Raw genomic sequence first — 14,156 nt, forward strand, 5'->3', positions numbered from 1 at the left:
CGGGAATTTCCAACAACTGTAGCTATTTATGAAAGTGTGTATAGAACATACCTTGTTTACTTCCACAGTGAATGAACTACAAATATCATGACTCAGAACGATAGTTGCGATCGATCAACCCGGAAACATTGATGATAACTCATCGTTTCGATGCCAATCCATCAGTATGGATATTTGATCAATGTTGTATGAGGCAATACCGGCAACAAACTGTTAAAGATTTGCACTCTTGATACGACTTTGTGAACGACAAAATCTTAGCCCGTGGAGCACTTCCATTTAGTCAAGCCATGTCTGTAAACTCAAAATGAGCCAGAGGTGAAATGACGGTTCCCGCCTCTTGAAAGGGTTTTGATGGTACCCGATTTTGTGAAGGTTTTTGGCGATGACATGAAACAAAACTCACTGTGAATCAAGATAATAATATACGTAATATAATTTACCTGTGCAGAAGATCAGCTTCTCAGTCGTCAACTTTTTGAGGGAAACAATAAAGGTGAAATTCACAGATCAGTGTTTTCAGGAGAGTCGCGTGTACTGTATAGGCCTACATGCTAAAAGTAATTTTCTTCTCACTGACTGACGATAAGTAATTCGTAAAATTGTTTTACCAATTATTTCTCAAAAAACGCCGTTTTGTGACGTTGTCAGATGCAATTATGTCCGCCATGCAATACTGTCCGGTCCGGACACTTTTGCATATGCAATCGTGTCCGGGGCTATGCAAAAACCGTCCGGCGGACATGTACATGACTGTACATGCGTGTGAGCGTAAGCGAGCGTGCATGCACTGAACCTACGTATATGCGTCATGAATATTCGCGTATTTCATGATTGCAGCGAATATACCCAACGGCCGAAAATTTCCCATGTCATGCATGACGAGCACTTAGCTTGTAAAAAAAATGGTGAACGTGTTCCGTCGACCAAGGGCGATTAATTTACTGCAAGGACGGTTTTGCACGGGGGTGGACACAACTGCATATGCAAATGTGTCCGGGCGGACACAATTGCATTATGCTGCAGCGTCCGGGCGGACATGATTGCATATGCAAAACCGTCCGCCGGACATTAATGCGTATGTAATAATGTTCTCCGCATAGTAATGCATAGAGGACATAATTGCATGCGACACCGTTCAAGTTCAAGTACCCAAACCCACGAAAATGGCTTGCTTATTTTACACATGTTACTGGACAAAATGTCATGCCATATATATTGCTTGTGACTGGTATTTAGCTGTTGTTTACTTAGCAAAACAATTGGGTTGAGTCTTGGCCGGTACTCTGATTTTACTAAGCAATGATGTTTCTGCTTAAGCAATTTTTTTGCTTAAACAGCTCTAAGAAATTGGGCCCATGCCATGTGCACGTCAAGTAGCAATAGCATACTGACATTTTTTTTCCATGTCGTTTTTTGTACATGTCGTGTGCATGTCGTGCCAATCATATCGGTAAGGGAAATTTCATGTAACATAAAACTCCGTATAATAGGAGTGCTGACGTCATTTTGACCTTCATCAGTCCGGTGACAGTTCCGCCCAGTGGGAATGACACTGAGTGACGTCCAGGAACACGATGTTACATTAATGATACGTGCGTGACCCTTGACTGTAGTCTTGAAGTATCACGTGATGGGTTTCGTCAGCATCAACTGTGAAGACATCGGGGAAATATCAATTCAATGCTATACCATTTATACCCAAGGTAACTCCATACGTCATGGATCACGCATGTTCGTTTGCTGAAAGCACGTATTGGTTCAAAATGGGGGGGGGGGGGGGGGTGGAATCAAAGTTTGAAGGGGACGTTTGGTACTCACTCTATAAACTTAATGGCAACAATAATTTTGGTTAGAAAACATAGTCTTCGATAGTATACAACATTTTGAGAAACACTTTTTGAAGTATTGTGGTTATGTATTTAAGATGACTAGCAATTTGTATTCCCCTAAAATTTGAACCTGAGAAGCGTTACTGCAGTAACTGAATCTTCTCAGATGTTTTTTATATGTATTTGTATTAGGGATTGAGTCTTCCTGCGCGGACATGTTCTCTCCGGATTCTCAGCATTTAGTCTAAAAAATACACAAATACTAAGTTTTCACAGGTTTATAATTTTAGTGTACGGCATCTACATTTATAATAGGGTTATCGTCAATTAAAAAAAGAAACTTTGCTTCGATCGAGTAACTCGTTACATTAAAAGTCACGATGTTCTGCAAGTTTTTGGCGTCTACCATTTTATTATTTCCTCACAAGTCGACAGTCAATCAAAAAACCTGGAAATGACATCCGGATAATGCGTAAACTTTATCCGTATTCCCCGTGGTTTGAAAAATGAGGCTAACCGATGGTGCATTGTAGAAATGTGAAATACAGTACTCTCAATGACAAAGCTAAATCGAGGTTGCCTGGACGTACTGCCCGAAGAAATGACAACATTATGGACAACAAGAATAATGGATTATGGCAACCAAGGACAGGGAAAAAAGAAGATGGAGAGATGACATCAGGGTAATGCATTTAACAACATCGACCAGAAATGCATAGAAATGAATGGCATTAACAAGAATAGAGCTACCTCTTTTAATACACTGGATGAACACAGCCGATAATATGTGGCCATGAAACGATCAACCTCTGTGGCTGTAATGAAAAGATTCAGCAGTGTGGAAAGTGCACCGAACGAAGCAAACCCTGGAACTGGCACCACGATCGGTGAATAGTGTACCAATTTATTACACAAACTATTTACCAAATTTCTTTCCATTCTTCAGAGCCATTCAACAAAGTAATGAGAGGCTGTCAGGCATAAAAGTTGCACCATTGTCGGGGACTTTCCATGAGTCAACAAAGCTCAAAAACAACCACCAAAATGTACAAATTCCCTATCCCCTGAAGAGAGTTTAAAAAAAAACATTGTATATTTCGGACGGAAATGATTATCAGAGCAAAAGTTCTATCATGACATGAACTTGCCAAAGCCGAAATCTGGCGCCAGAGTTCGCTAAGGCCGGTAATTTGTCCAGTGTGACGCACTGGTCCAGAGATGTATGTGTTACGGACCTTTAATAGGGCCATCTGGTCTGTCTAAAGTTCTTGGGTTGGACACATTAAAGCATTAAAGTGTTTTATCAAGTGGAGGCCTGATTAATTATATAACTCTTTTTAGGTATGGCCTTAATATGCATGTGGTTTGACTTGGTCATGAATCTGGGTTAAAGGTTAGATGGGGGACAGGACGCCATCATCGACTCGTATGCATTATGTTTACAATGACTATTTCCAAAGCTGACCCCGCAACTTGGATCTGCAATTTGATTATAGTGATTAAAAAAACAAGTGAAACATGTAACCGAGAAATTAAGTAAAACTGTTTTACTATGCTTATGTTTAAAAATAAAATCATTAAAAAGAGCAAACGAGCTAGAGTTTTGTTCTTTTAAAATAGTGCTTATTAATACGTTATTATTACCTAAAAACATAGTGTGAAAATAAACAAAGTTTGCGTTTCTCTGTGGTGTCACTATATTTTGCTTGACGGGGGTACGGTATATAACCCATCCAGTCAAATCCAATTCTTTAAAACAGTGCAAAAGGACATTATGTTGAGACCGCCCGGGTCAACATTCATAACGCCTGTTAGCATAAAAACTTGCTAAGCACAACTGGTTACCAGCCACACTTTTATGAAGTTTACATTGTTGCAACTGGTGCCCCACTCACTTTTGCTTAGCAATTTGCTAAGCAGTATTTTCTGCTTAGCAGCTTTATGAAATTGTGGGCTCAGGTCTCCAGCCTCAAGGCTCACCTGCACGCCTTCTGCTTCCAGTCACCGTCGGAAATCTGTTCACTCGTTTATCTGCCCGAAATCTTTCACCTTTGCAACCACCCGGTGTCCATAATACGTGCCAAATGTAGGCTACGTTATTCAATTTCCTCATGCACTCTGCCAAAGTCTGTGTGGAGTGTGCAATAAATCCCTGCTTTATAAATATTACCATGTCTTTAACTCTTGAAAAGTATTAAAGGGCATGGACAGAGACCCTCATGGGTCGATTTCACAAGCAGTATAGGACTCTATAGTAGGACTCTATTTATAGGAAGGCTATAAGTTGACCAGTAAACGTCCTAACTCGAGATAAGAGTAGTTATATCTCCTGGTAAAATCCAGCCTAGGCCCTAAAAGAAATCGCTGAATATTATAAACCAAAGCAAAGCCACCATAGATCCCTGGCTTAGAGGGAGGAGGGTTTTTAACCCCCGAGATCTCACTTAAAACCCCTTATCTTTGCCATCCACACTGAGCGAACTGGTCCTTCTGGGCTAAGACAAAAATCGAATTTCCTGTCTGACGGTCAAGCGGAACATTTTCCTGTTTGAGGCCTGTGGAGAATTTAGGGTCTGTGTTCTTGATTGGTACGGATTTCGTGTATCTTATGTAGAACAGGTGACTAATATTATGATTAGAAGTACCTGCGTTTACCCCCCGTTTTTTTAACCAGATTTTGTGTTTCGTGTTGATCAAACCTGTAACTAAGGCAATTTTAATGCTTTAAAAAAATGTTTGTCACATGTAGTTTTTGTTTTAGTTTTGGGCAATCAAGCATTTTCAACCAATTGAAATAAACATCAAATTCCGATCATCTAGTCAAACGCGGTAGTTCAGTGTTCTTGTAACCGGAACGTTTATAAATATGTGGAGTTCATGTGTATTGACATGCTTCGTGACTTGTTATATCTCTTCCACCTCTGACGTCAAAATGGATCTTGAACTTGAAATAACCTGAAGCGATTGATTTGTCGGCGTGTCTGCCAGTTGTGGGGAAACATTAACACGGAGTCTTGGCAACGTATTTTAAAGGTCAAACAGTGATGATTAATGACTACAAGCTCGTTCCCATTGAAACCGATTCGTTTACCAGGTGAAAGATATACGGGGACAGGATTGGAACAAGCATGGAGGAAATGTTTTCCTCCATGGAACAAAACAGTTGGCAAATGCCTTCATTAAACACCCTTATTGCATCTCCTGAAGTATCTAATTATTTTAGTGAGAAATGACCTCTTTCTCAACGTTACTTCACTAACAATGTTTTATACTATATAAGAAGCTCTTCCATGCTCGTTATTTATACGAAGTAGGTTTTTATTCTAGCAAATATTCTTTTGAGTAATTACAGTGTCAAGTGCCTTTTTAAAAGCCCCAAACCGAGACTGTTACAAACTCTCCTTCTTTCCACGATTATTAATTTGCTGAAACAAGCTAGATATTCTCCAGCATCAACAATAAAATTAAAAACTTCAAGGCATGGTCATGTGACACTTATTGGAGAGGACGGGGGGGGGAGCACTTTGTGTAATCATAGAGAGGTGTAATTCATTCAGCTATAACTCCAGTCACCTGCATGTACACATATCCAGATTTGTGCAGTATTCATTAAATTGAACCAGAACCACAGTCTGCCTCGCGGTGCATTAACCGTTTACCCAAATCCGGGGTTATTACCTACAGGTTCAGTTCCCCATCTGCATCCCTCGTGTGACAATGACTAACTTTATCTCCTGTCTGATTATAAGTAGAAGCAGGCTCATGGGATATGTTTCGGACACCCTTTTTACAGAAATTGCGCTTACGGTCCATGTGTGCTTTACAGGGCGCCTTAAGCGCAAAACATTGCGGTAAGCAGAGCCAGTGGAAATTGCATGCAGGTAAAACGCGACTGTCAAGAGTGCGAGGAACAGAACACGATTCGAGGGACCATACCATGGATGGACCCTTCCCTGCCCCCCCCCCCCTTCTCATCTGCTCATGCTTTATTCCAATATTCTCTATCCGGCGAAAATGTTTTAACTATATATGGCTGAAACTCAACTAAAACCATTGTTCGTTATAGCAATCCTCCATTCTGTCTGTTCATAGTTTGTATTCATGATTTTTCAACCTCGTACAACGAAGTAAAACACAAGCTTTGTTTTCTGCTTCGTTGTACGAGGTTGAAAAACCATTGTTCGACCCCACGGTCAAGTGCTGCATTACAGTGCCAGTTCAGTGAATTCAAAGCGGGATGCATGCGTAAAGAGCACTGGGGTGGATTTCACAAAGAGTTAGGACTAGTCTTATCTCGAGTTAGGACCAGTTACTCGTCCTAACTTAGGACTATCCATGCAGTTTGTATATCTCCTAGGACTAGTCCTAAGTTAGGACTTGTCATTACTCTTTGTGAAATCGACCCCTGGACTGAAGGCTAGCTAGGTCATAGTAGGCCTACGTGACATATTGAGGAGTTTATATGTATGGTCGATGACCACAATAGTTAAAAAAATTGTGGTTTGGACTGTTCTTGAGGTCACTGTTATTCATCTAGCAAATACAACCTTTACACGTATTGTAATAAACAGGATGGACATTGCAATTATTGATCAGTCAGTTGACAATGCATCAGTTATTAAAGGCAAAGTATACATTGGTTTGTTTCATCGGTCGAATGTTTGTTATCCTATATTTAACTGTAAATACATGTAAAACGTCAACATTTCATTTCGAAAGGTGGAAGCTTTTTTGAGATACCGCCGAAAATCTGGAGCCGTGTTGTGTCCACGCAGGACGATCCGTAATTTAAATACACAATCTGATAAACGTTTCATGCAGAAACGATTATCAGATTGAAATGTTGTTGAATTGCTCTCTCTCTCTCTCTCTCTAAAACCACATCCCTTAGAAGAGAACTGGTTCTCAAAATGATGTACATTTATACCAACAGCTGTAGTAATTTCCATGGTCATTGATTTTTCAGTAATTCATTGCATTATAGCACAAAAAGGGCATAATAATATTACAGAGCGGTATATTAGTATGGAGCGTGTAGTTCAGTATAAATCCGTAGTTTGGGGTTTTTTTTATACAAAAAAAGGAATGATGACACTATGACATCATCATTTATTTTTGTATATGCAGCCGGCCCGATGTTATCGCACTGTGAATATGTGTGAGTGAGTGGCCCACTCATCCAAAAAACAATAATTATGCGTGTACACTTGAATACGATATCTATAAAGGACCTATGGCGTAATAGTTCTAGACAAATATAGGCCTACTCATAATTTCGAATTCACAGCGTGACGGCCTCGTATTTTATGATTGACATATTCAGCGAACCTATTAATTAAAGGAACACGTTGCCTTGGATCGGACAAGTTGGTCTATTAAAAGCATTTAAAACCGTTTGTTATGAAATGCATATGGTTAGAAAGACGTTTTAAACGTAGAATATAATGATCCACACAAGTATCACTCAAAATTGCACGGTTTTAATTTTACGTGGCGAACTAACACGGTCGGGCATTTATGGGAGTCAAAAATTTGACTCCCATAAATGGCCGACCGTGTTAGTCGACGAGGTAAAAAGAAAAACCACGCAATTTCGAGGCAGATTTGTGTATTGTATTCTGCTTTTACAACATCTTTCTAACCATATCGATTTGATTACCAACGGTTACAGAACGCTTTTCTAAGACCAACTCGACCGATCCCAGGCAACGTGTTCCTTTAATACAGCGTCATACAGCAATAATATATGAGGGTGTTACCATATGTGTTGGGATACCTGACTACATATTAGCATAACAGCGTCATGCATAGGGAAATGATTCCTTGAATAAATTTGGTTCTGTGAAGCAGTGGGTAGGATGGACGTCCTCATCAGTTTTTACTTTTTAGGCAAGTACCATTAGTTTTCTTGTTCCATCCCATAACAACCACGACACGTGGTGTCTTCCGAAGCCAAAAATATTCTAAAAATAATAATAATTCCTAAGCGTTTTTGATGCACCTTCTCTGACTATTCATTGTTTATACTAAATGCCTTTCAAAATGAATGAAAAGTAGTGATCTTAGTTAGGTCAGAGAGGAAGGAAAACTGGTTAGGTAGAGTTTGGGGTGGAATCACAGCTTACAGAAAACTTGTCTATAAAAACTGTGTTTTATGTTCGGAATGCAGTACATCTAATTCTACCTCCATGATTGATGTATCACATTTATAACCTCGGTAACAAAACTGTAAATAGTTATGCTCAATCTGTCGATGGAGTCAAGAAAAAAACAGTGAATAACCCCTTATTATATCTCCACATGTATAAAACTTTGGGTTTTGGCCTAATTATCAATCAAAGAAAGTTTGCTACGAGACAAGGATCATCTTTATAAGTCGTGTGAAAATCTGTACAATAGAAATTAGTTTTCAATCGTACCAGTTTTGCATCATAGTGTCTTTGTGGTCTTTGGGGTTGTTTTCTAGACCAAAACCAGAATCGGCTTTGTCAATGGTGCGTACATTAATGATCAGGGCAAAACATCCCACTTTGTGAGTGACAGGCGATTTTTAGTTGGTGCTTTTGTAATTCCACAGACCGACAGAGGGCCTCGTAAACGAGAATGGACCGGGTATGGGCGTTTCTTTAATACAGAAATCCCCCCCCCCAAAAAAAAAGGAATTAAAAAAGGAAGAAAAAAAAACCTTTGCCAATCGTAGAAGCTGGAAGAACCAAACTTTGTAAATTTGGCCACCTTTACAGGTCAAAAGTCGAAGCTATATAAAAAGAGAGTCGAGATTGCTAGCCATTACTGGGCAAGTATAAACATATAATCAGATGTAATTTCAGCTGTACGCAGTGCTATTTTATTTTCGTATCCTGAAAAAAATATTTACAATTCCAATATCACGTTTAAAATACTCGTTACTGTTAAGGCAATATCTCTCTTGTCTTCGTTTTGGTTGGGACACACACACGTGTCTTTCAGATAGATGAGCAAAAACATTTGTTTCCGTCAAACGGAATAGATATTCTGGCAAACAACCAGGGAAATTCTATTTGAATGCGCCATTACAGATTTGCATTGTTTTCACGTGCACCATAATCTGATTGAGATTTTAAAGATTTGACAGCCACACAATGAAAACTGTTTATCCAGAGGTTATTCTACCGGCAAACATGGCTTCCTGCGATATCCGTTAAAAACAGTCACAAAACATCCGTTGTGTCACATCGTCTGGGGACCGCCTCTAAGTCAAATCGCCTACACATACAGGTATTATGTTTAATACCTCAGAGGCAAGCATGCACCAGACCAAACCAGGGAAACTTGATGATTGCGGTGAGCACAATGCGGGTACCAATATATTATTTCGAAAGTCCTGTTACCCAACCACGTCGCCAGTATTACATTGAATTTGAGTCATAACTTTGGTGGGTTCGTCAGATATAATACTTCCAAATGTAAACAGAATGTGAGTGATTTTAAAGATCTACATGTCAAGAGTTGTACAGTGTGACAACTTACTTAAAAAAACCTGTTTTTCTTCAATCAACCTGTAAGAAATGTTTCCGACTATTGTTTGAAACATCAGAGACTGAGGTTTTTTGTTTCAATGTTTTTTGGTGTTGTTTAAGACAATGTCCTTGCTCAATGGTCTGGTGATCTTTTAATGGAGTTGTTTGTCTTGTTTTAGCTTCGCAGACCTTGTGATCACGCAAATTGATAACAATATCCCATAAGCAGCAAAAGGTGGCAACTATATACTAGCCCTAACCACAAAGTGCCCAGTTTTGTCTTTGACAAATATTGTCAAAAAATCTTAATATTACGCTGCCTTTTCAACAGCTTTACGAAACTGGACCCAGTATTTGTGATTATGTTTCATAATATCAGTTAACTATTAGTGGAATAACTCGAATATCGGTTCTATTGTTGTCCGGTTTTTAACGCATGATTGTGTATCTGTATTTCATTTTTCATTACATGAGCAAGAACTCCCCGTAATAATTAAATAACGGCAAAACCATATTTTCTACATCTGTTCGACATGCACACCTTCCAAATGTGCATTCTTTTTCAGCTGAATGATGTCAATGCAAATGAATATATTGATGACATTGCATGAATGATATTATAACATAGACCTGATGTCTAAAGCTGAATGGTGTCTTAATGTTGACATAAAAATTATAACAATCAAGTACAAAGAGTTTAATAGCAAAGCTGGAATGACAAAAGTTTATTGCACTTCCTCAAAGCAACCAACAACTCCGAAAAACCGGTACACCGGGTTTCAAAAAAAAAAGCTTTAAGCTCTTTATTAAAGTCTCTGTCTTTAAATCAATTGAGACAGTCGCTGACCTTTCTCTTTTCCAAGTTGTTATAAAAATAATGCGGGGTCGTCATTCCAGTTATAAAACCTCGGTGGGTTGGTAAGCTTCGAGAGTTTTTTTTAATTGATAGCTTCCTCGTAGAGTGGTGACGTTTCCCTTTAGCCTGGACCCAGCCCATTGAGTTCAATGCCAAGAATGTTCTATTCAGCCAATTCTGCTCTCGTATTATGATGTATAGTATCCCCCATTTAATCGAGTTGGCTCTGTAAAACTTGGCAACAACACAAACATGAAATTCTTCATTGAGTCTATTATATAGAGGCGATCGCGTCATCAGTTTAATATTGTCAATTCAACTAAATTGTCTGTTTTCTGGCAAGCTGGCGAGTTGATTTAATCAATGTTCTTGGCCGTACAGCCCTTCACAGGGCTGTCTCGGCGAGTGAAGAGGGCCTTGGAGGGTGGGGAGAAGCGGTTCGCCTCTTGATCTGATGGGCGCATGACGGTAACGACTGAATGATTATTTTTTCGTAGGATGCGAGCTGACCGACGAAGTTCAGGTTGGGAGCGATGATGGATCGGCGAGACTTGACGAGATTGTATGCCTTTGACATTGACATTCCCCTGTACCTCATGATGTAAGCAATAGCGATGGTTGAAGACCTAGAGATACCTGCACTACAATGAAGAAGAACCTTCTCATGACGTTTACGGGCAGCCTCTATAGAAACAAAGCAAGACAAGAAACATAATAAGTTTAAGTCCAGACTTGAGAACACCTCGTCTAACCACAAGAAACATCATTAGTACAAGACCATATTTGAGAACACCCTGTCTACAGCAATCTTGTATAGACAGTTTACTGGGGGTGTTTCCGTTTGTGTCTCGTCTAAAAATAACACATGGTACTTTCTAGATTCAACGCCAAACTTGGCCCCGAGTACTTGGCTCAAATTGAAACTGAATCATTTAGGAAGTTTTGCTTTCCAATGATGTAATCCTGGCCGCCTGCTGTATACAGATTAAGGCATTTAGCAGTCACAAGCCGATTATGTCACTGGGTTTTGTTATTTATAAATAACTTTCTTTAGTTGTTTTTACCTACCGATAAATTGGAACGCCTCATCAAAGTGCTTCTTCAAGTTGGCTAAGGAGTTATCACGGACACTTATTCTCTTGTAATTGACGAGTTTGTTGTCGTGGAAACATGGGACAGACTGGGTCACGTTCAGGACATTACAGATTCTCTCCTGTTGGAGAAACTCCATGTCAGCTGCGTCTCTCTCGTTGCCGACGTAGAGAAAAGTTAAGAGTTGGGTGGCGGGAATGTCAATTTCTTTCTGTTTGGCGGTGGTGTATTCAGCCTCGGAGATGGTACCTGGTGATGAACATAACGCTGGTTCAGCTGAAATGTTGTGGATATTCTCGATGTCGCTTCGACACATGCGCTCGTATTGGTTCTCGAAATCTTTCAGACCACCTAGAATGTTGTAAAATTAACATTAATTAAATCATTTGCTAGTTGCTTACATCTCTATTTTGCCATGTACAAATAATGAAGAAGCAAAAAATGCCCAATCCGACCGCCACTTTTTCATACATGAGGCTGGTTTCAAACAATTATTTGAGCTATTAATCATTTTGACTATGATGAGTGTAATGTTAACATTAATCCATGTTTCAGCATCACACCAGATATGTCATGACGATTTACAACAACAACAACACTTTTTTCTATACTGCAATTTTCAATATTCTAAAGGCGGGTTGCCTATTGTCAATTACCACAACTCAACTTTAAAAATAAATACAATACACAACAGCCTTCACAGCTATAGGTCCCAGTGAACTGCGGCCTTGTAAACATTGAATGGACCTTTTTGATGAGGACAAAGCAAGAATAACAATTGTTTGCGCGCTGCATGAAAAGTGTAGCCTGGTTGAATTCACGAATCCATCCAAACACAAGTTTGTTTGTTTGTCAATAGAAGAACCAAGCTAGGTAGCCTGATAACTGTAGTATATCAGCTACTCAAATAAGATTATTTGATAAGAAAAAGCTTTATATTTTTATCAAACTGGGTCTATTGAATGATAAACAAATACAAATTTTTTTATATCATAACTGCATAAAAACTTAGCATCAGCAACATCATGAACAGTACAGTCACAGGAAGTTTCTCATTACATTTTTACCTTACTATTCAATCATGCTAATCAGAGTCTTCATTTCATGCTGGTCCTTGGTTCTTATATAATTATTTAACTCGACTTTCAGAGATATTTTTCTACATGACACTGAACCGGCCAGCCGAACCACAAGGGAATTTGAATGGTCCTTTTAAAGCTGCTATCGGGCCACTCAGTGTTAAAAGGTAGAACGTAGTCAAAACTCAAATACATTATTATACTGACCTTTGAGGAGGCTGACTCTCGTGCCTTCGTTCTTGAGGGAGTTGAGAACCACTCGAGTGGGGTGGTTAGCCGTGAGACATTCGGAAGTAAGAGTGTCCTCGTCGTAAACAACCACGTCCTTGTCACACCGGGAACACAAAACGTCCCTATCCGCGTCACAAGAAGCGAGGTCGGCCAAAGTCAATTTACCCTGCTGTAATCGTCTCCTCGTCATGCTGTTCGTACAACTCACGTTCACGGCCCCACTGATATGTCTCTTGTTGAATGCCAGGAACGACCGGCAATCGATGAGAATTACGGCAGGGCAATCGTTGTCGAGCCGCTGGAACAACTCCCGGGCGTTGATGCTCCCGATGCTTGCATTCTGCTCCTTGCATGAGTCTTTGCCGGCGATAATATTATGCCGTGTTGTTGCAGATAAGGTGCACTTACTTGTTTTTCCTCGACATGGCGGCAGGCTTAGCGTAAACATTGCCATGGTAGACTCCTCTTGCCGCAATGCGGCCGTGGGTTCTAGTTGATTTGCTGTGCCATCTTGGCTGGGTTGAACGGGAACAACTACTACACCTCCTGATGTGGTATTAAAACCGTGGGTAACCTCTGGAGGCATGGATACTTGTTATGCTCTTGCAGGTTGACTGTGGCGAACCTGCTCAAAAAATTAGTGGATCGTTGTTGCAGATTTGTTTCGGGCACGTAAGGCGGTTCCTGCGTTTCTTTGTAGATATCACCGTAGAAAAATATCAATACCGATTGCTGTGACTGTAGAGAACCAAAATTTTAGTCGTATAAATTGGAAAAGGAAGCTTGGATCTGCTGTTCTGCTGCCTTACACAATGTTAGTCCAGTACCCTAGAAAAACTGCACTGGGTACGGTCTAGCAGAAAGGCACACTGTGAACGCTATACGGACAATAACTCTGCGTTGGTCGGGACAAACATTGTTATAATAAGCGGCAGCGTATCATTGGCTATCCAAGGAAATGACATCATTGTTGAGGCTATTTTTGGCCTAGTACGCGAAGGTTTTTTTCGTAATGCGCATGAGTGTGCAAATTATGTTAATTGCATGGTTGCCTTTGCGTCCAAAGCTGTGCACATGTACACCATCAGGGGTTAAAAGCAGGGTACCAACTAGGTCTTTATTATAAGCAACCCAACTGGATTGTGTCATGATATCGTTATACAACCTACACCTGTCATGTGACTTTACTCAGCCATTCACAGTCTACCTTTTGGTATATTTTGTGTATATGTTTAGTGATTCAAAGCTTCGTATAGACAGTCATATTGCGTTTATTGTGCGAATTCTTCGTAAGAACTAGTGGGCGTTAATCACTACTAATTACACAACAAATTTCTTTTAAAGACGTTTACATAATCTTGATTGAAAAGATGATGCCATACTACACAGGTTGTGGTGAAATATATGTTCTCTAGCATTGAAATCATCGTTACACTGATATGTAACTGTACGTAAAACTGGAATAAAATAAAATGGCGTTTTGAGTGAGTGACTGGAATGATTAGGCCCTTATAAGTTTCCGATTTCCCCATGGTAACCCCATGGTTGCTTTCAGCACTGTGAACAA

The 14,156-nt window shown here is 39.8% G+C and overlaps 1 protein-coding gene across 1 annotated transcript; it reads right to left on the reverse strand.

Annotated features, from left to right (window-relative positions):
* Positions 1–8,653: 8,653 nt before the first annotated feature.
* Positions 8,654–13,491, reverse strand: LOC139935473 (dual specificity protein phosphatase 10-like). The gene is made up of 3 exons (XM_071930103.1): positions 12,566–13,491; positions 11,256–11,630; positions 8,654–10,871 (listed from the first exon to the last, which is right to left on the reverse strand). Exons 1-3 carry the CDS (start codon positions 13,173–13,175, stop codon positions 10,573–10,575), a joined length of 1,284 nt encoding a protein of 427 aa, XP_071786204.1. The 5' UTR covers positions 13,176–13,491; the 3' UTR covers positions 8,654–10,572.
* Positions 13,492–14,156: the final 665 nt, after the last annotated feature.

This window comes from Asterias amurensis, chromosome 1 (genome assembly GCF_032118995.1).
Source record: "Asterias amurensis chromosome 1, ASM3211899v1".
NCBI lineage: Eukaryota > Metazoa > Echinodermata > Asteroidea > Forcipulatida > Asteriidae > Asterias > Asterias amurensis.